Source organism: Scylla paramamosain, chromosome 5 (assembly GCF_035594125.1).
Source record: "Scylla paramamosain isolate STU-SP2022 chromosome 5, ASM3559412v1, whole genome shotgun sequence".
Lineage (NCBI taxonomy): Eukaryota > Metazoa > Arthropoda > Malacostraca > Decapoda > Portunidae > Scylla > Scylla paramamosain.
In genome coordinates this window covers 15,386,692-15,410,181 of record NC_087155.1, presented here as the reverse complement: position 1 = coordinate 15,410,181, position 23,490 = coordinate 15,386,692, and the positions used below count along the sequence as shown (strand labels likewise).

The following is a 23,490-nucleotide window of genomic DNA, read 5'->3' as shown; positions in this document are numbered from 1 at the left end:
AAAAAATAATGCAAAAGGAGTAATCACATCACAGTCAATCGCATGTCAATCCAACACTGGCTTGAAAAGCTTTTCATGCGAGAGATTAAAAATGCCTCAAGTACATGAGCAAAATATCTTGCCGTGGATACTCGATCAGCTCTTTGGGATGACTGAATATGTATGCCGGAAATATTAGAAATAAAGGGAAACATAAGGTATAAAAGAAGGGATAAAAATCTTACTGCACCAGGGTGGGACTGTCATAAAGGCGACCCCTACAAGGATGAGAACACCATGAATTAGAACTCAGCACAGTCAGGCTGGGCAGGGAGGGACTGCTGGGGAAAGGCTAGGACAGGCTTAGGACTCAGGGAACACCAGCAGGGAGAAAATAACAGTACACAGTGTCTTCAGTGGTAAAATTTAGAATTTCTGGTATTCATATTGCCAATACACATGCATGCATAAATCTTAACACATGTTCACACACACACATACACACACACACACACACACACACACACACACACACACATTCTGAAGTACATGGTAGTAGTTTAAATGTCGTAGTTTCAAAGTATGTCAGACAAATTTCTTTTCCAAGTTTTGACACAGTCTGTCTAGGAAGCAAGAATGAATTAACATGGCAAACTTTGCAAACAAAGTGAAAAAAGGATCTTACACTCACATAAAATTTACTCAAAAGGTAAAACTGACAGTTAGTTCATTGAAATGCAAAAAAAATAAATAAATAAATAAAATAAATAAATAAATAAATAAATAAATAAATAAGTTAATGCAAAAGAAAACTTTCACCTAATTTGATACACCACAAAATATAGTCTTATAAAAAAATTAACTTATTTCATTAGATCAAAGAATATTCCTGCAAATCTGACATGTAACACATTTCATGTACAGGCTCATGACCATACTATTGCAATGCCATTTGCTATGCATCAGTTGAGGAAAAAATGACCAGCAGTCTATCTAAATACTAATCAAAACTCCTGTCAGCCATTCAGCTTCTTAGTGGAAACACAAAGTGAGACTGCACAGGTGATGCAGCTTAGTGCAGCAAGTTCACTGCCTTAAAAGTGCAACAGTGCTGATGGGGTCAACCCATAAAAGTGCTGCTTATGCACTGGATATCCTGTAAATGACTATACACACTTTCTACAGCCTTTCTTTCATTACAGCATACTCTACTGTTTCATTACTTATTTGCATCAAATCTGTTGTTAAACCGTACCTTCATAAACATCCATCCAGGACTTGCCTTTTCTCTCAGATGTGGTGTGTTCAGAAGTTCACCTGCTGGTCTTGCTAATATGATAAAAGGTGACCTGAAGGTGAATCTAATACAACTCTGGCAGTTCACAAGTGTTTCTCCCATAATTTCACTTTAATACATCCACCTACAACTATATCTATCAGCTGGTGTCCCTAGAACTCCTGCAGCTTCAATCTACATGGGCTCCATACTGCCCACTAAGATGACCAATTAAAAAAGCCAAGCCCAGAACTGTTTACTATATTCCCACAACCCCGCGATCTCAACTTCAATTTCCACTGACTTACTTGACGAGAGTGAAGATGTCATCCACTAGGTTGGCGCGGTCAGCTGAGGAGAGGGCTGTGTGGTTGTTGCGCAGGAGGCTGATGAGTCCTGCCCAGCCCACTGCATCGTAGCTTACCCTAAAGAACCCTCGTTGCCCAACATTGAACTTGACCCACTTGACATCCTTCCCAACCTCAAACTCCACTGTAAAATTCAAGGAAAACCCTTATGACCTGGTGTGCAGGCATCTAGTAATGTGATCCCTTTGGTAACCTGCTAATGATTTTGTGCAGCATCTCCATTTTGTTCAGAGAGTGTTCTCCACAAGAAAAAAGAAATTACAAGACAACCTCTGGACAAGTTGACTTTCATTACTATTTAAACAGACTTTGGACAAGGAAAAAATAACAAGGTAAGTTTCACTGACTGTTAACTGAACTATGATTACCTCCAGCAGTGGTTCATGGAAGGTGTCACTAATAATTCTGATACTATATAATGATCACCTGTAATACAATATTTGTTCCCTAATCTTCCATATTAATCAAATCCAGAGATTCTTCATTGGTGGCAACAGCAAAATATTATTAACAAAGCATCCTAAACATAAACATCAGCATTTCAATGAAGGTGCTATAAATGAGGAGGAAAATCAAGCACAACAGGACCTTACCATCAGTGAGGTTCATCCAGTACATGGCCTGCTCGTGTGGTTGCTCACTGGTTATGTAGGTGAGCGGAACATGCCACCGGTAGCCAATGGTGGTGTTCAGAGGCTCATTTGGATCTGTAACATTCTCTTCACAAACCACAAAGCGTGCCTGGCTGGCTGAGACACGGCCATCTTGAAGAGTGACTGAGACCAAGGGGAAGCCAGCCTGCAGGGTCCAGGTGTCCATGATGCCCTGGGGAACACAAGGAGGGGACAAAAATGTCATGAAACCATCTGGCTTCTTGCTGCGTGGGTTACATTGTTTGTTTTCTAGTAATCATATAAATGCTCTTCACTAATAGTTCATCAGTGACCTCAAATTTTATCATGTGTGCAATACAAATGACAATATTCAAGTACAACAAATATATAAAGGAATTACCTCCCACGTTTTGACATTTCCTTTGTAACTTCACATTATTTCCCACACCAGCAAGTCATTTGTAACAATGGTATCACTAACTGTAATACTGTTAAGAAACTTAACTGATGATGCTGAAAACACTATACAAAATGTTTTCCAAAACTTTAAATTCAAAATGCACTGAAGAGAAATATCAATTACACAATATTCTTAAAGATCAGAATGCTGTAACTTCAAGCAACATACCTTTATGTCTAGTTCATTGTTATGCTTCTTAGTAACCTTGGTCAGAGCTGCCCAGAGGTCATCAGTGGCTGCATTTCCAAATTCATTCTCCTTGAGGTAGAGCTGCAGGCCTTCAGCAAGCATCTTGTGCCCAATGAAGGACTCCAGCATGCTGATGATGGAGGCACCCTAGGAGGGTGAGACAATTAGCCAATGAGAAAAACTCACCTACATGTTTTATATACTAAGTAAAAGTAGCCTATATATTAAAAGAAATGAAAACTCAAGAAGAAACTTTAAGATTTATGTGGTATCTGGATACACCAGAAAATTATCTAAAACAGAGAAAGGAAAAAAATATTTGTAATGGCAGGAGAGTCAAGGACAAGCTCCACTTCAGCAATGGTGATCTTTAAGATTCTACTGGTAAGCTGTTATGTATGTATGTAAAATATTATCTTATGGGTACAATACCTGGATGCTTCTAAAACCCTTTAGATCAATTTATTATGGGTACAATACCTGGATGCTTCTGAAAGCCTTTAGATCAGTGTATCACATAAAAATACAAATATACTCCTTTCCAAACACTTATATACCAAACCAGATATGCTTTTAGCATTGGAACATGCATTTTTCCCCCTAAGATATCACCAATGTCCCTTAAATTGCATGCAGTTAGCCAGCTGTTTAAAAAGAGTAGTGACAGCCTCATCTCCAAACATAAGTAAGATTTGACAGCCAGACAGAGAGCCCTTTTAAAACCAAAACTCACTTAAAACAATCTCTCTTTACCTTTTTGTATGAGATTGTGTCAAAGATGGACTCAATCTGTGCAGGATCCCTGACAGGGGTGGAGATGGGATGAGAGGCCAGCAGGGCATCCAGGGCCAGGGCAGGCTGCATCTTTTCCACCAGGAACTGCTCCTCCATGGCCCAACCAGGTTGAGCTGCCTTGGTACCAATGTTCTCCATGAAACTTGCAAAACCTTCATTCAGCCACAAATCACTCCACCTGTGATGAAGGAAAATAATTAAAATGTGTAAAATCTATTTGTAACTGAATTGATTGAGAAATAACCAAAAAATATTTCAATGAGTCAAGATCAGTTCATCAGCATTATGAGAAAAATGTGGAAATTAAGGAAAAATAAAAAAACTAATTGATAACATTCAGAAATTCTGCATCAGAGTCCCACATCTCCATCAAGACTATCCTCTCACATATTCATCACTACATAATCCACCAGTCCTTTCTGTTCACTATCAACACTTATCCATGAGTATATTTATCTTTAGTTTCTGTTTCTGTTTCCAATTATTCACAGACATCAAACATGTAGCCTTACTTTCATTCACTCAAGGCACTCCATGCATTCCATCTGTTGCTGCGTCTCCCATCTCCACATTCAAATCTCTCATCACATTTTTCTCCCATGCTTCCTAACATTCCCTTAACACTACCTGAACAATTACCATTTTATCTCTCTTCTCCACTTCTCTCATTACTTCCAGATCCATTAATTTTTAAGTGTATAGTAACATATAATGAATAACTGGTTAATAACACAAAAGAACTAATTACATTCCCACGTACACCCTACAGACCCTACCAGGACATGGTGACCAGGTTGCCGAACCACTGGTGCGCCAGTTCATGGGCAATGACCACTGCCACTCCCTGCTGTGCCCGAGAGGATGTGTGGTTGCCATCAAACATGAGTGCTGTCTCCCGATAAGTGATGAGACCCCAGTTCTCCATGGCCCCTGCCCCAAAGTCTGGGATGGCTATCAGATCTGGGGAAAGGGGTATTCTTCTTACATGTGGGTGGATGGGTGAAGACTTGGATGAAGGAAGGTATTTTCAAGCAAGCTATAAAGGCTAATTCTACTATTAAAGCATTTGACAGCATTTCATTAATGAACTCTTTTTATATGATATTCATTAGAACTACAAGTTAGTTGTTTATAAACAGTAAATGCTATTTGTCTTAAGTAAATGTAAATCATATCTAAAAATCTGAAAATGTACACATAGGCCATCTGCAGCACAACTTCTTGGATCTGTCAATGATGTTCATACCATACCACAAAGAATTAGGATATGACCTCCCCTTGACAACACTCAGTTAAGGGCAGGAGCCAGGACATAACAAGTAACATGACCTTGCCATACCTTGCTTAGGGAGTGGGTACTTGACACCAAAAAAGTCCTGGTAGAAGTCAAAGATGTGGGAGGCCACTTGGAGGGCATAGCCAGCTTGACCTATCATGGTGGGAGGTGCATAGACTGATAATCTGATGTTGTGGCGTGTCATGTTGCTCACCGACTTGTAATCACATACCACAAAGGCCACAAGGTAGGTGCTCATGGTCTTGCTCTCCTCAAAATTGTCCACCACCTGAGGCATAAGAACATGATAAAATAAGGTAAGCTGCAAGAAGCCATCACCCCAACATGTGGCAGTCCTTGTATGAAACATATCTACCTATTTTTACTTATTATCCTCATCCAAAAATTTACCTAATCTTCTTTTAATGCTCCTTAATGATTCAACACAAACAATCTGATTACTGTGTCCATCCCACTCATCTAATCTATTCCATTCATCTATTTACAATGGAATGCAAAGCAATTAATACATAAATGAACACGGTTACTTTAGCACTTCATCAAGAGAGATGCCTTTATATTTTACATATATTCCTACTGTCATAGCATGAAAGGGCCATAATGTTACAGCTTGTTCCAAAATGGACACAATGTCATTCTAAACTGCATGGAAAGATCCCATTACATAACCACAGTAATTAAGACAGACACATACCAGGCCTGTGTCATTCAGACTCAGGGTTTCCTGCACAGGCATATTGAAGAGGGCAATGTGCTGTGGTTCCCTGACCAGGCTCAGGAAGAACTGTGCCTTCATGTGAGGCTCATCAAAGCAGGGGAAGGCTGCTCGCGCTGATGTTGGCTCAAAGTGGGTTGTTGCAAGGTACCTTAAAGGCATTCAATTCATTATCAGGTTAATACAATACAGATATGAGATATGACACAGTAAGCATGTGGGCAATTTTGAAATCAATCAATCAATCAATCAATCTCTCTCTCTCTCTCTCTCTCTCTCTCTCTCTCTCTCTCTCTCTCTCTCTCTCTCTCTCTCTCTCTCTCTCTCATACACACACATTACAAGAACATGATAAGTATACACACAAACATGTACTTCAAACAATCAAGAACCCCCACCTTCTTTCTCCCTTAGCACTAATGTATGAGGAGAGATAGAAGCCCTCCAGTCCCTCCTTCAAGGAAGTCCTGAATCCCAGTTTCAGGGTGTAGTTACTCCCTCGCCTCAGGATCTCATTGAGACCCAAGTACAACTGCAAAGACAAGAGATACCCAACACCATTCATCACAAAGCAAAGTAAATAAAAAATTGTAATAAAGTTCGCAATGTTGATTAATCTAACTCAAGTTTGCAGACTAATTTTAGTGGACTGCCAGGAATTTCACTTTCAACATCTACCTCCAAGACTTATGAGTATGCATTAAACTTAACACCTATAAAAAGTCACTGATAGCATGATACAGTAGCTTTCTTTCCCAGGATAATTAGTAAATAAACAAGTGGAGACTTAGGGTAAGAACATGAAGTGACACACACAAAAAACAACAAAGCATCTCCCTAACCTGGAATTTACCAATCAAGATCAGAATAACAAAATGAGCAAAAGTGCTTACACAGGCTTACAGTTATTAACATTAGTCATTATACAACATGTACAACAATTTATAAAGCCACAAATTTCTTGGAAGTACAAGATATAAGGCAGACCAACAACCCACCTGCTGGTGAGGTGGATACACGAGAAATTTGAGGATCTCAATTGGCTTCCCATACTTTTTGTTAAGGGAGTAGTTAGTGATGTTGAGCTCATGGCCATGGATGATGATGGCAGTTGTCTCCTCAATGGCTGTAAGCTTAATTGTCACATGTCCTGGAGAGAGAGAGAGAGAGAGAGAGAGAGAGAGAGAGAGAGAGAGAGAGAGAGAGAGAGAGAGAGAGAGAGAGAGAGAGAGAGAGAGAGAGAGAGAGAGAGAGAGAGAGAGAGAGAGAGAGAGAGAGAGAGAGAGAGAGAGAGAGAGAGAGAGAATTACTATGGAAAGCTTGGTGTTAAGTAGTCATTGTTTAATAACTTTTTATCTTTTATAGAGGTCTTATAAATATCATGCATCATTTTTTAATCATTTAGGCTGGTCATTTTATTTTATTGTAGTTGATGGACCATAAATGTTATTACTTCAAGCCAAGATCTACTATCACCATGAAAAAGTAATTTTGAATGGTATGTCACATCTTTTATATTCATGAATTTGTGGTCAATAAATGTCTTATTATTTATATATCTATCTGAAATCAGCAAGCAATAACAGCACTCAAAATGGTCCACAACAGTAAGACCTACACAGCAGCACAGGTTCTCACTCCTCACCTTCCACAAGCCTGGTGGTCAGGTTGGGGTGTAAGGTGATGTTGTAGTGCAGCGGCCGCACGTGGAATGGGAGTCGCACATCTCTCCAGGGAAACTCCTCTCCATTGGTAGCTGTTGGAGGTGTGGTAGGTGGGGAGTGGGTGGGACGGCTGCTGAAGCCAGGGACTGGCTCCCCTATGTAGGTGGCCTCAGGGCAACCTGCCACCACATACACATGTCATATCAAAAAGTGGATCACAAAAATTATGTCATTCCATTTATTTCTTTTCTTACCATCATCATCATTGTCTTTGGTGTCTTACTGCCTCCCTGGAAGCCCGTAAAGGGGATAGTAATGGCAGGATTTGCTTTCACAAATTTAATTTTCAGTATTTTCACTGCACTCTCAACACAGTGCTCCTCCTACCATCATCATCAGCATGCAACATTGTGTTTAGGTCCCAAAGCAAGCATGTATTTTCTCACACAATAGCAGAGGCAAATCATACAAAACTCTAAGATGAAAGCACATCTAAAGCCTATAAACACATAATCTAATAATCTCTGAATCCTGTTCCTCAAGAGAGCTGTTACAACAAAAGCCTGTTCTTACATTCTCCCCACATTCTATAAGGAACCTCCCTCCATCATCCATAGCATTAATTTCACATTCATATATCATCCCTCTCTTTTAATTTCTTGACACTCTAACTAAACCATCAATTAAACAATTAAACAACCTGAGGGTGCTATACTTGATCACCACCACAGTTGGCCATATTTGCAGTTTTTGCAAACTGCAAATTATGCAACTGCATAAGTTATTCTATTTGCAGATTTGTTTAATTTTTTTTTATATATTTTTAGAAGTACTTTTGCAAAAGCATACCTACTCACAAACATATCCTGGCTTTTATAATAAAAACCACTCTGATACACAATATTAGCATATGTAATAATAACTGGAATATATATATATATATATATATATATATATATATATATATATATATATATATATATATATATATATATATATATATATATATATATATATATATATATATATATATACACACACACACACACTTTACTGTAAATATAATTAAATATAATTATATACAACATACTACTATATATCAAATTTGATAAAATCAACTATCGTATTCTTAGTCAGAATAGAGTTCATAATGACATAATTATGGTGAATAAGTAGCTGATGATGAAGCACTCTGTGCCTACTCACAGCTGGGTGAACAAGGGGCACAATGTAAAGAAAGACTATTGATCCTCTTTTGTCTTCAGGCAACTCAAGATAACCCAGAACTTTCTCTGCTACAAGCCAAGCACAGCAGCCATTACACCATCTACCCTATTCACACCACAAGAACCTCTCAAATATTTTTCTTTACTGCCTGGACACTAAATCACTGACCATTACATCTCACATATGTCAGCATTGGCACATTATGCTATTAACTAGTCTCATTTTCAGATCCACTTTTCATCATACTTCACAAAGGCACAGTAAGTTTTACAGATTAGTATAATAAAACTGCTTGTTTTGCAACATTTACAATTCTTGCTAGTGCTGAATGTCAATCAAGTTCCTGTTTATAGACAACTGTTTGGAGTTTTCTAAAGTAGATATTTTAATCTGATAAGCTTCTTTCATACACTTCCCAATTGATTTTTCTGTCCTTCAGCAACTTGCTAATGAGAATATTAACACTAGCTATTCTACCCTTCCATTTTACTACAGTCTCTTTGGCTACAGCTGGTGGATCAGCAGGTGCCACCTCATGCCAAAGAGCTTCTCACTCTGAGGACCAACCATATGATTATTTTTTTTCTTTTTCAGTCTGTAAGAGTCCACTGTAGGACAAACATATGCCCAATAATTGAGAACAGTTAGTCATCACTCTTGCTTAAGGCATATTGCTAGGGTTGTTGGCACAATTGCCAGGGGACAAATACTCCTTGGCTTACATCACATATCTATCCACAGCTAAGTGAGCAGAAGCTGTAGCATGTATGGCAACAAATCCACATAGTCTCCAACCGACCAGTGGCACAAACCCAACACCTTTCAGTTGTGAACTAAGCATACTAACCATATGTATACACAAGTGCTCAAAGTACTGCATCAATATGCTGAAAGCTGTTCTGTGTCTAATACAAAGCAAACACCAGTCGTTTGCACAGTGCTTACCTGAGAGTAAGAATGGGACCACATCTTGTCTGTGGTTCGGTGAGCAGTGTGAAGGTCATTACCACTGAAGGGACTCTCCACCCTCACCCTGTCACTTCTTATTTTGTCAAGTTGTCAACTCTTAGGAAGCTTCAAGTTCCACATGGCATCACTATATGTATTGAGCAACACTTCCAGAGGCAATGTATTTCTTCTCTACCTTTCCTAGTCTCTCATACAAACTAAGAATTTTCTTGCAGCTATTTAAGTGTCAGCTTCAAGAAATTCCATATTTCCAGGATGTTGCACATTTCCAGTTGTGAAAGCCAAGCTCAGCAAATGCAATATTTTTCACACCTAAGTACAAGCCTGCACAATAATACTGGTCACACTGACTGCTTAGTAATGGTCATGGTCAGTGAAGCCATGAGTGATGCACATCCCACTACAATGTTTATATTACTGTTATGCAGATACCCATCCTACTATAGTACAAGAGTAAGGAGGCAAAGTAAATACCCTTTTAGTCTATATACTTTGATAGGGGATTTCAAATAAAGGGATGATGGACATTCCTACCTTCACTGTGTCTGGGTAATAATGGATAACAATTACCTGATGAATCAGTATTATTTCATCTTGTCAGGAACAACCACTAGGGATACAATGCAGGACAGCAATTGTCTAGTGCTAAGGTACAGTACTGTACAGCTGTGATGCAGCAGCAGCATCATAACCTACCTGGCTTGGTGAATGCCACAATGAGCGCAACAGCAATGATGGCAGCAAAGCCCATGGAGACAACACAGCATGCCCGCTTCTGGGAGCACACCATGACAGCCCCCGGCTCATACATGGCCCGTTTGTTGACCATGAAGCCGCTCTCATTGGGTGACCCTGCAAGGCAGCAACTTAGTGGCTAGAAGAGAGGGAAGGCAGGTTCTTTCAGACACTACAAGGAAGATGACAGTCATGCCACCAGATCATCTGTTCCTTAATTTAAGGAGCTGTCACTTCTTTGAAAATGATTAAGTATGTATGAACACATGTTATGGAACCTGCAAATGGAGTGAAGACCATATTTCATGAGATATTGGTCTCTTATGTAGTACTGTATACTTAGATCACAGAGGACTGAAGATAAAAAGGAATGAGAGGAGCAGACAGTGTCTAAGAAGATTAGCAACAACTTACAAAAGGGATTTTTGCTAAACAGCAAGCTTCTACACTGTCTCTAGGCAATAGTGATGGGCTAGCTACCCTTCTTGAATATAATGTACTCAGAATTATGCAAATACTGATAGGGAAAAAATGGATGAATAAAAACTAACCACACCTATTGGCCAAAATTATACCAGCAGACGAAATATGCTCAATAATCAGCACTTTTCAGCAGCACTGCAAGTTTTGGCTTGCCTTACATTGGGAAAAACACATTCACAAAATCACATCAAATCATCATTACTCATCACTCACTGATGAAGTCCCCCATCAACACCAGCAGAAGTCACTTTCCCATTAAACTGGTGCCAGAAGTTCTCCACTACTCTACACACACGAAAAGGAGAAAACATTACAATTGAGCAGCACTGCAATATGAAAATAAATAAATATAAATATATGTACAATATAAGTAGAACCTGTGGCAAATAATTAATACTAAACTAAATATGCATAAACTTTGACACCAATGTCCACAGAAGTACACCTTGACCTCACTGAACAAGACACACACACACAGAGGGGTAAGTGAACAAGAGGCAACAGAGGAAACTCACCCACACCCTCCCCTTCCCTTCCCATCCCTTTCCATTTCATACTCCCATGTTGATAAAGAAAGATCACAAGACACCAGCAGTTTTCCACAACTTCTACAAATGTGACTTTTCTGTAATCTGCTGTCAGTGAAACATCAAATTTAAGGAATAAAGTAGAACTGCAATAAAACTAGGAGTGTATACCTACTATTAGCAAGAAGTTTGTGACACATCACCAAATTTATGCATTGTAAACAGTGCAGTTGACTAAAAAGATAAACTAAAAGAGAAAAAAAAAGGAAATGTTCACAGTTATATATGCATACATGACATCCGCACATGCACACGCACGCAAACACACACACACACACACACACACACACACACACACACACACACACACACACACACACACCAGGCCTCCTGCACTGAACACAGGTCAGTTTGCTGCTGCCTCCTTCAAGGGGCACAGAAAACTTTGGCACACTAGCTCAATACAAGTGAAGAAAAGAGAATTTCAAAGAGAAAACATACAGGTTCCATGTGCATTGGTGAGAGTGTCTTAATAGAAGGAAGTGTATTAATTCAAGATGATAATGATAATAATAATAATAGTAAAAATAAAAATAACAGCAACCAATATTTCACTTTCACATTACTTTATGATTCAGTGACTGTTTATCACTTGTATTTCAGTCTCTCCCTTATGACAACCTTTGTCATGTGGAATGCTGTTGAAACATATAAAAGGGCAGAAGATTCAAGTCTGACTAAACAGCAATGCTTAGTATCACCATTGGTACTGTGGTGATATTACAGCAACAACATTGTACCAATGGGGTTAACAACCTAAAATAAATAAAAATTAAGATTAAAATAAAAATAAAAATAAAATAAAATAAAATAAAAGAGGTTACCAGCTTAAGAAAAAGCATACAATTCTGCTACATAGATTACATAATTCCTGACCACTTGATCACACTGTCTCACTGCAGGTGACAATAATTTCATTTTCATAGCAGATCTTCCTCAGGACAGAATGGTCACAAAGCTGTGTGTTTCACTAAAATGTGGAAAGAAAAGGTGAAAGCATGTGAGTTGATTTGTGGAAAAAATGTCAGAGAAAGGTAAGTCATCTAACACTGAGCTCAGTGAAGGAAATCAAAACAGATTAAGATGCAAGTGAACAGTGAAGGCTAGATATGGAACTGACATGGTAATGGAAATGACATTTCAATCTGCCTCATACACAGTAATCATTTTTATCATATCCTTTTGGCAAAAATTCAAAATAAAACATGTGATAGTACTATATGCAATTCCAAATAGTGAGAAAGTTAACTAATTAGTAATTAAGTGTAAGCATACTACTATTACTAACAATATTAACCAATTTGTCACAAATATTTGTTAAACACATAGACTATGAAAACATAATTTATCTGAGATGTAAGATACACCTTAAACTCATACTATTGTATTTCTTACATACTTTAACATTAGTATTTCTTGAAAAAATATTTTTCACACAATGGAAAGAAAAAAGACTTTCAAGAGAGTGAGGAGATATGTATCAAAAACATGCTTGCAGTGTTTTGCATTTCATGTTTAAGTGATTGTATATGGACTTGAATGTCCCTAAGAAATCATGCCTCTCAGTCTTCTGCGGAGAAATGCATGCACGCAGACACACACATACACACACACACACACATACACACACACACATGAACAAACACACATGAACAAACACACACATAGTGACAGTAACACAGTTTCAGTGCATATATGGAGAAAGTCAAGAAATAATGTACAGTTGCACATTTCTGCACAGTATGCAGAGCTTTGTCAGGTCCTCTCTTTCCAGTTGTTCTGAAATTATTACTTCACTGCTGCTCTAAAGCATTCAATTATAAGAGTGGGCAGTTGGGAGACATATGCCATTAGTATGGAAGGCTGATTGTGGAGGCCTTGAAATTTTCTTCCCTTACACCTTGGGAGATAATTATCTCATCTAATTTTTTACTAGCCACAGAATTTGATTTCTAAGGAATAAATTTACAACAACATTTTGGTGAATTGCAACAGAAAATAAGCTACAAACCAGTGGCTTGATACCATAAATGCTGGTAATTTCTCCATCAGGCATATGGGATTCAAGACTGGTGGTGAAAGGCAAATGACAATGCCGAGTGCATCTCAAACAGCATCGACAACTGCACATCAGTAAACATCAAATCACTGTCAAGTGTGGTCAAGGTATATTTCCTGCTGCCAAGCCACAGGATAAAAAATGTGCTATTAACATTTTTTTGTGTACATTTCACTAAACCAAACCCACACAACTATACAAAGGAATGGCGAGACAAGAAACTGTCAGAGCCTCATCAATTCTTCAAATTTCGTCCGCTGCTGAGCTAAACACCACTATATTCTATGCACAGAAAGTGACAGTAGTAAGAATAGAATTATACTGCAGATTAGGCTAGAGGGAAGTAATGCTTCAGATATCAAAAGGTAAAATCCTGACTACAGACTGAAAGTAAAGTCCTTGAGGAAACATAACTATGTGTGCACTGGTTGACTCAGCCTATGCTTGCTTGCTTGGTTGGTAAAATAAAACACTATTTTCATGCTTCCTTGATTACAGGGAAATTTAGCAACCCAAATTATGCAGCTAGGAGGGATTTTAACTTAGTGCAGTTATAGTAAGAGGTAAAACTTGAATAATTTGGATGGTGTGAGGTAAACTTACCCTTACTTCAATATCAGGAGACTACAGCAGTCACTTTCAGTAAAAGAAAGGGTGGAAATTGGTAAGGGGTGAGGACACAAAATCTTACATCATCATTTTAACATATTCTCAAGTATTAGGTACCATCTGCTGATGCTTTGGCAAGGCAATGATGGGCTAATCAGGCCACACTGGTTAAAATATAACCTACAGTGTTTATGTGTCTGTGCATGTGTGTTTAGCACATCTTTACAATATATGTCATAGATAAGTTTTGTGTGTGCATGTGATCCAAAGACAAATTTTGTTTTCCCGAAAGTACAAAGCACACCCTTTGAATCTCCATTAACTGATCTCTACATGAATACTTATCTATCCTATATAATGAGTTTGAAAAAAATTCCTGAACACAATTTTTGCTATTACAACACCTACTGTTATGAGCCTCTTGACAACTACTACTATTTGTACTAGTGTTATTCCTATTTCTCTCTCTCTCTCTCTCTCTCTCTCTCTCTCTCTCTCTCTCTCTCTCTCTCTCTCTCTCTCTCTCTCTCTCTCTCTAAATATATATATATATATATATATATATATATATATATATATATATATATATATATATATATATATATATATATATATATATATATATATATATATATATATATATATATATCATTCTATTCTCACCAAGTTTCTTAAATTTGTTGCTTGTGATGAAAAGTTATTCTCTTATTCAATTATCTTAAATTCTCATCTTCATTACTTGATTATCCTGTAAAGAACTTTTGATCAAATCTGAAATGTAAAACCAACACAAACTTCACCCAACATGTGCACAGTTCTCCCCCTCTAACTTGGTAACACTGCTCTCATTCCCCAACACATGGGAGGACGACTCTCACACAAAGCTTTAAAAATTCCACACTCACTACGAGAATTGGTAGGGAGAGCACCATCAGTGACCTATGTAGGAAAAAACTATGCACAAGAAATTTGAAGGAGACAAATCTTTATCTGGATCAAGTACTTAATTTAAATGCTTATGATGAGATTTCCTTGGGTGGAAGAATTTGTGTCATTAGAGAACTGAAACAGAATGGGGGCAAAAAATGTAAGATGGAGTGAGCTGATTGACAGCTCTAGATTTCTCAAGTTAGAAGTTGAATAAAAGTATATTCAGATCAAGACACAAATACACCCCAGTGGAGGGAATTCCTGGACAGAACATAAGAAAGGAAAAAAAAAAAAAAATGTTAAAAAAAGGCACTCCTGCAGATGATCAGAATCAGCCAACATGCAAACACAAGACTGTGGAAGCTACACACACCTGTAGCAGCCCATCAGACAACAGGTGTACAGCAACACCTGTGTCTGGTTCTCCAGCCCTTGACGGAGGCTGCATATTCATACAGGAAACAGCAGCCTGTCCATGAGAAGGTGTTCTAGTGGTGGCAAGATAGTCTGCCTGTGGGAGGCAGCAGCACCTATTCACAAGGGAGGTGACCTACCAGTGGGAAAGAAGACTCTGGCTTTAGGGGAGGCAATCTACTTGTGAGCTTGTGTGGGAGGCAGCCAATCAGTTAGTGGGGGGTGCAACATATCTGTGAGAAGAGTGAGTGCTCTAGCCGTGAAAGGGGGAGGGGGGGGGCAGTGGTAGTCTGCATGTGGGGAAGGCAGCTTCTGAACAAGAGCTAGGAACATCCTTCAAATCAAAGGGAAATCCTTTCTATGATGCACATAACACAAATGGGATCAGCAGTACTAAATAATGTTTGCCAGTATTCATGGATCCTGTATCATATAGGTGTAGTACTGAATATAATGTCCATATTCACCTTGCTTATCATGGGCAGCTACAAGGGATAAAGTTACAGGACAGGGAACTCATATGCCTTCCTTGTGAATTCTGCTTTCCTTACAAAATACAAAAGAAACAAAAGTTTCTACATCTCTTGCTTTTCTAGTTTTCAAACCGATATATTATTTCTTTTATCCTTTATTATTTTATGTAACTAAATAATGTTAGATGAACATCAAGACAAGTAGTGGGAACAATTCTCCTAAACTGGTGATCCTCTGTGGGAGAAATAAGGAATGTAAGTGACAAATGAGAGGATTAAATAAGTTGATAGTCAGAAATCAGACAATGACATTATGAGATGAGTAAATGGATGATGGGTGAATCACTGGACAACAGACCTTGGGTAACAGAAGCCAAATAAAGAATTGGTGGTAACTGAGTGTATTTGTCTGATGAAAGGAAGAGGTAGAAGTGGTTTGGTTATTTAAGAGGATGGCACCTATGATACCTGATAAATTTAGCAGCAATTAAGAGCTACAAATATCAATGTGCCAACATGAGTTATGGATCTTGAGAGATTCAAGAATGGGAGTGCGTTTTATGGCTCCTGGTATGTACAGACGATTGTGTGACTGTCCAATACTTGTGACCTCTTTTGTGCAGTGATCTGTAACCTGATCATTGCGGTCGTGAAGTCTAAGGCATTGTGATTTTGCAATTTACATTATGTCAAGGATCCTAACTGAACTGCAAATTTGTCATAGTTAACTTTTATAATATAAACCTGGTAGTTAACTCGAGTTCATATTATGTACAGTGCACTTCTGTCCATCAGCCATCGTGTGTTGTGGTGTCATGGCTCTCGGTGACGTGAAGGCTGCAGTGGTTGGCTAAGATACCGAGTGACACTTGTTGTATATCGCTGACAATGAGTAGACCTAAAAAGTTGTATAAAAGTTAATCACTCAATTAATACTCTATTTAAATGTTTTTAAGAACAGGAATCCAGGCCGCTGCCCACACCCGCATTAACAGCGCCACACTATGACGGTAATGAACTGGAATTGATTAAGTTCACGTGTCAATAATCATGTGCTGGATAGCGACATAGTTTAGCCGATTTATGTGGTTATCTGTGCTGCTGACAGGCACATGACAGGAGCCTATAACCTGACAAGTGCCTCTTGCATGCCAGCGGGTGTGTCTAATCACAAGTCTCCAGCTGCCACGGCAGCAAATAACATTTATAAGAAAAACCTGGATGTCGGGTTAGCCTATACCTATGAAATAAAAGGCTTACTTTCATACGAGAGGCACGGTTACCATATTTATAGAGTGAATCTACTCATCAGGAAGGTGATCTGCGCATTAGGGGATGGCCGGGTCATTAGGGAGGTGGGTGTGAGATAAGGTGTACCTGTAAGGAAGGCAATGTCGTCGACATCATGGTCGCTCATTGTCGGGTCCCGAGAAAACGAAGCACCTGGGCCGGGCCCTCCTAGCCGCACCTGTACGCTAATCTTGACACTGCCGAACTATTGATACGGTGCACTACGGGAGCGAGAAGCACTACGAAGGACACATGCTTGCGTGACCGTCACACTAGCAGACGATGACGGCTACACTTGTGCCATCTTTTGTCCCTTTCGGGAACTCCGCACCACCGGCAGCTCGGATCATCGATCTGCTGCTCCGCTCATTGCCAAGGAAGTGTGTGTTTTTACTCGCTCCTTGTTTTATAGATGGGAAACTTTACTGGTGCAAGGAGAAGTACTTTGGAAAGATATAAAGACAGATGCACCATCCAACACACCCATGCTGGTAACACTGCTCGGTTACATAATACATCCAAAACGACTGTGTGCGGTCGCCGTCTCTGCTTTTCGATCTTTTCCATATTTTTATATTTTTTGACGTCGTGATATGAAACTAGACGCTCGCTCAGTCATTATTACCACAAAGAATAAGATAGCTATACGTGTAATCGTTACCACCATCTCCAGGTGACAGGGCACGCAGACACCGTAATCACATGGTAAGACTAATAATGAAGGCCAAGAGATGCATTTCTTGGAGTCAATAAATACATTCCTGTGCTCATTATTATATTAATTATACTTACATAAACATATGAGAGAGAGAGAGAGAGAGAGAGAGAGAGAGAGAGAGAGAGAGAGAGAGAGAGAGAGAGAGAGAGAGATGGAATCGACTGCTGTAGTCAGCTGAGAGCGCCGGCTCTCGCAACTCCCAACTTTTCACCGTATCAGTTGACTTCCCGTACCTTAACACATTTCATTAATAATCTAATAAATTTATTTTATTGATTCATTAATATTTCTACAAAAAAAATAATAATATTAACTCCCTTGATAATGCTTAATTTCCTGATGCTAGAAAAGTATTGTCTCTCTTTGTTCATTGACTTCATTTTTATTTATCTATTTATTTAATTATCTTTATTTATTTATTTATTTTTATACTGCTTTCTTTCTCGAGTTACATTTTCAAGAGGGAGCGGAAAGTCCATTAATTTATAATGTGGTTGCATTATACAGGAAGATACTCTTCAACAGATCGTCCCTCTTAGCTTAAGACAAGACTGAAATTCAAAAACTTTCTCAGTCCTTTTGGAGAACGTGGTATGTAGATGTATAAAAAAAAAAAAAAACAGGTGTTTTATGTAGGTATATTTCAATTAACTATCAATACTAACTTATGACTCTCATTGTTGGATGATGTATATACGATTGATTCTTTATAATGAATAAGTCGGTGGTGCACTTAAGTCTTCTGCTGGTATAACTCTTGGCTAATGGTTAACGATCACGAGTACTTCACTGCCTCCCCTTGTGCTTGCTCGCTAAGTAATGATAAGTACTTTAGGTACGTTAGAGCCGAGTAAATAAAGAGAAAGCGTAATGAGTAGCAGCCACTCAGACGTAGGTAAAGCTTCCTAAAGACGCGACCTAAGAGATGATAACTCACCCACAATCATCACAAGAGTCGATACTGCTCCCTGAAAAGTAATAATTTAAGAAATGATGCCTCGACAGGAAGAATTCCCTCATTTTAAAGCAAAAGAAAGTAAAGCTACCTTATAAATATTGGTAGTTATCTATATAAATGATCTGAGGGAAATTAGTAGTAGTGATGGTGGTGGTGGTGGCAGTAGTAGTAGTAGTAGTAGTAGTAGTAGTAGTAAGCTTTCCCGTACTTTCCGATATTACTATTATTCTCTGCCACAAAAAGTCGATTCCTGATTACACCAAAGCTTTTTACACATTATTACTTCCATTTATTTCTCGCCGTTCGCGCGCCACTAAACAAGATAAATAATAGTAACAATAACAAACAATAACAATAACAGCACTACCACCACCACGACCAGTCCAGGGCAATAAACTATTCCCAAAATATAGCCTTTCACAGATGGGGTTCCGAGAGGCTGACGGAGAGAGCCGCTTCATCACGCGCCACGCAAGCCGTCAAAACATTCCAGTGTGGACGACCGACCACATAATAGTTAGCTAGACATGCACATTCTTTATAATCGTACTGTATAGTGTTTTATTGGATCAGGACTGGAGTTAATGACGAAAAAGGCCTGGCCATCCCATGTAATTTCGTTTAGAAGACTAGCAAAGTACTTACGATAGAAAAAAAAATAGCGTATGTTTAAAAAAAAAAAAATGCATATATTTATAGGACGCTGGAATAACCTATCAGGCCTACATGTGGCAGTCCTTGTATAAGACACACCCACCTATACCCACCTATGCATTGAAAACTCAATGTAGCACATGATTCTCTCTACTAAACACCTTCCGGGTAGGAGAGTTTAGTACTGATGCACAGTGCTTTCTTACATATCATAATGTATCCAGTAGCGAGAGAGCGAGGTACAAAGACAACACTGAAACAACCATTACTAATTTTTGTCTCTATGCTTGTACGCACTACAAACTTACAACCAATAATCTTAACTAAATGAAGTTGTCGCAATAGTATATTTTTGCAGGCACTGGGATGATGCTGGAAAGATGAAAGGGAGAAAATATTTTATGCATGTGATCCTGTTTGGCAACGAGGGGATCAGTTAATGAAGGGAGGCGATTTCTCGTTTTTGTGATGGGATTCCTTGTTAGCATCTCTCTCTCTCTCTCTCTCTCTCTCTCTCTCTCTCTCTCTCTCTCTCTCTCTCTCTCTCTGAATGTTTGCCGTCACTCAATATATAAAATTCTAGCTTGAAAACGAATTGGCTATTACATGAAACATTATTTGATCTAATAAAACTTATTGTGTATATGTGTGTGTGAGAGAGAGAGAGAGAGAGAGAGAGAGAGAGAGAGAGAGAGAGAGAGAGAGAGAGAGAGAGAGAGAGAGGGGGGGGGGGGAGAAATCATTCTTTCCTTCCTTCATAAACAATCATGATCCTTATAAATATATTCTGTTACCTACCTCAAATCTATAATCATTATTTTCTTGGGATATTCAGCAATCAATAACAATATTAAACAAGAAGTAAATATTAAAACAACGAATGCCTCTTGCTCCCTCGCCCCGCAGTATTTATCACCTCAAGATACAAGTTCTGCACATACTACGTTTCTCTGGTAGGGGCAACACCCGTCTGGCTGCACATTCCGCTGTTGGGTTGAAAGAAACTCTCAGGAATTTTATTCATTGCTTGTCGCAACTAAAAGGGACGAAGGGAGAGGACTGAGGGCGCTTTCCTTTGTGTTCCTATTCTCTCACTAACTCTCACTAAGGCCCGTTTTCTGAAACGCTCTGCTCTCTCATCGCTCTTTTCAGACCACAAAGATAATGTACCGGGTTTTTAAGTGAGTGTTTCTCATGTTAGTAAAGTGGAAATATTGTTAATCTCTCATTAAGATCGTAATAGCACTCTTAAAAACCCGTGTAACTTCAACTAGAGCCTTTTTAAAGTAGGAGAGATGGTACGCAGGTGTTTCAGAATATGGCCCACAGTGCAATATCTGTTCCCAGCTACCTCCTTTCACATTTTTATTTCTATACAATTTTCCTCCCATAATCACCTGCATTCTTTTACACTTTTTTTTTTCTTTACTCTAGTAAATTCAATATTTTGGTAGTATAAAAACATTTACATCTCTCTCTCTCTCTCTCTCTCTCTCTCTCTCTCTCTCTCTCTCTCTCTCTCTCTCTCTCTCTCTCTCTCTCTCTCTCTCTCTCTCTCTCTCTCTCTCTCTATATTATTTTCATTTATTTTTTTTATTTTTGTTTTACATGTAAACAATCGTGTTATTTCTGTAACCTCCTTTCACATTTTCACTGCTATAAATTATTTTCCAGCAATCACCTACATTTTCTAACCACTTATTGCCAGTCACTTCAATATGTTGGTAACCTAGAAAACAAAATAAACTTTTCATTTCCTATTTTCCTTTCTATTTCTACATTTCTTCCTGTAATCACCTTAATTTATGTACCACCTACGAGTATATTCGTGCTACACTCACTTCAACCTTTTGGTAACCTAGAAAACAAAATCAACCTTCTATTTCCTATTCTATCTAGTTGTCCATTTAAACATTTCTTTTTCAACTACTTCTGTTATTCTGATTGTTTACCAAGGAATATCAAAGGTTAGGGGTAAGGGTGTAAGGCAACAAGCTATATAAATAAACATTCTCGCATACCACACCTCGTAGCTGCATTGCTTGTTGTCCGAGGTGTAGCGTGCAGAGAGGCGGTATATAACACTCCTCTACGTTTTCACAGTTCCCACACCTGGTAGTATTTTCTTCCCTTGAAAATTCCCATTAAAGTAAGAAATATTCCAGGATTCTCCTACATAATATTTTGTTGAGTATATTTATTGATTATACGAGTTCAGTCTGTACTGTATGTTTGATCTGGTCTTTAGAGTAATTGGGACAAGACTATTCTCTCTCTCTCTCTCTCTCTCTCTCTCTCTCTCTCTCTCTCTCTCTCTCTCTCTCTATGCGTACGTGCGTGCGCACGTGTGTGTGTGTGTGTGTGTGTGTGTGTGTGTGTGTGTGTGTGTGTGTCACGGAATGCAACATTAATGTTTGAAGTCTTCTTAGGATTAATGCTTATATTTTTAAACGTTTTAGGCTCGTAATGGGACTATTTTCAGAGACCACAGAGATGATTAATCTTGTTCTCATGATATTTCCTCTTAATGATGGTGTAGATTCCTCCTTAAACTATCACTTGAACCATGAGAGGACTTTTAAAAACCCCAATAACTTTCACTAGAGCCAGTTAAATGTAAGTAAGGCACCGAAACGTGTGAGAGAATGGACTTTGGTGTAAGAGTAACCGGGGCAAGTATCAGGGGCATGTTGAGAGCGTGACACATGTGGCAATAATCTGAAACACTCTGCTCTTTTTTCAAAGACCACATAGATCATTAGCTGGCTTCTCAAGAGTATTTTTCCTGTTAATAATGTCGAAATCTTGTTAATCTGTCTCTAGAACAGTAAACACCATAAAAACCGTTGTAACTTCAACTAGAGCCTTTTGAAAGAAGTTAAAGTGCAGCGCCGAAGCGATTCAGGATATGGTCTAATCTATAAACACAACAGGGTTCAGGTTAAGACAGTACAAAGTATTAGCTTCTTAGTGACCGTCAAGCTCCCTCCCCGTTTAATAACTTCGCCACAGCCAGTTCACGAGTTTACACATGAAAAAGTGATGATTTGTAACCTATTTAAGCGTCGCATTGCTCCACTGTTCCGTGGATCTCTCTCTCTCCGATCCCCAAGCCTTCATTCTCAGTAGCCCTGCCTGCCCCTGTAGAGCTCATTAATTTCCTTCCAGAGTGCCCCGCTGTGCTTGTGCAATGGAGTTCGTTCGCACCATCCCGAGGAGCAAGCTTTCTGTGTCTGGATTAAGTGAGGATGAAACTGAAAGGAGAGAGAGAGAGAAAAAAAAAAACTAAACTAAACTAAACTAAACTAAAAAATAATTTATAAACCGAAAAATGTATGATAAAGAAAGAAAAAAAAAAAACACGAAACTGTTGCAGTATTAAAACATCAATGCAAAGAAACAAAGAAACGTAATGACAGAACAAACAGCAGCAGACAAGTTGGCCCTTCCTTGTGCTTGATTTTATTGTTTAATTTAAAGTGGGCGACGCAAGATGTAAAGACTAAGGAAAACAATGAAATGACTTTGTAAATACCATAATATCATAAATTACACCTTAACTACGTACTTCTAATATTACAAGCTCTACCCGTTGCTACTTTTACTACTGCTCAATAATATTAATCAACTGAGCACTCTTTTCTTGTTTATAGCTTCATGTACGTCACGCCGCATATCCCGTCTCTTTCACATGACGTTAGTATTACTGTGTTGCTCTTCCTGTGCCCTTTATACTACTAACATTACACTCTTCTGTTCGTTATTTCCATTCGCTCCCCCATTCTCATTTTTTTTTCCTATATGTACTTTACATCAATTAGCTTTTCTCGTAGTGTAATAACTAACTTGATAAATAGATAGATAGATTTCCTTCATGTTTTCCCAAAGAAGTTCTATGGATTGTCGGGTTTTCTCGTGTTAAAAATAGATAAGATAAAAAAAAATAATAAAAAAAAGTAATGAATACATGAATGAATAAATAAATGATATATAAAAATAACAAATATAGATAAATAAATAAATAAAA

At 38.5% G+C, this 23,490-nt stretch overlaps 1 protein-coding gene across 11 annotated transcripts in view; it reads right to left on the bottom strand.

Annotated features, from left to right (window-relative positions):
• The window catches only part of LOC135100579 (endoplasmic reticulum aminopeptidase 1-like), a 60,891-nt gene that overhangs the window by 11,569 nt on the left and 25,832 nt on the right, over nt 1-23,490 (bottom strand). For 2 of the 11 annotated variants that reach the window (XM_064003601.1, XM_064003602.1), the window contains exons 3-14: nt 10,250-10,405; nt 7,339-7,536; nt 6,692-6,843; nt 6,092-6,225; nt 5,673-5,844; nt 5,021-5,246; nt 4,458-4,641; nt 3,640-3,859; nt 2,866-3,033; nt 2,217-2,448; nt 1,564-1,747; nt 225-257 (exon numbers count right to left, since the gene is read on the bottom strand). In XM_064003601.1, the coding sequence (XP_063859671.1) occupies nt 225-257; nt 1,564-1,747; nt 2,217-2,448; nt 2,866-3,033; nt 3,640-3,859; nt 4,458-4,641; nt 5,021-5,246; nt 5,673-5,844; nt 6,092-6,225; nt 6,692-6,843; nt 7,339-7,536; nt 10,250-10,405 (2,059 nt within the window). Of the gene's footprint in view, nt 1-224; nt 258-1,563; nt 1,748-2,216; nt 2,449-2,865; nt 3,034-3,639; nt 3,860-4,457; nt 4,642-5,020; nt 5,247-5,672; nt 5,845-6,091; nt 6,226-6,691; nt 6,844-7,338; nt 7,537-10,249; nt 10,406-10,984; nt 11,016-14,020; nt 14,054-15,329; nt 15,426-17,220; nt 17,449-23,490 lie in introns of those variants that run through there. The other 9 variants (XM_064003607.1, XM_064003606.1, XM_064003609.1 and 6 more) reach the window with 9 other exon arrangements.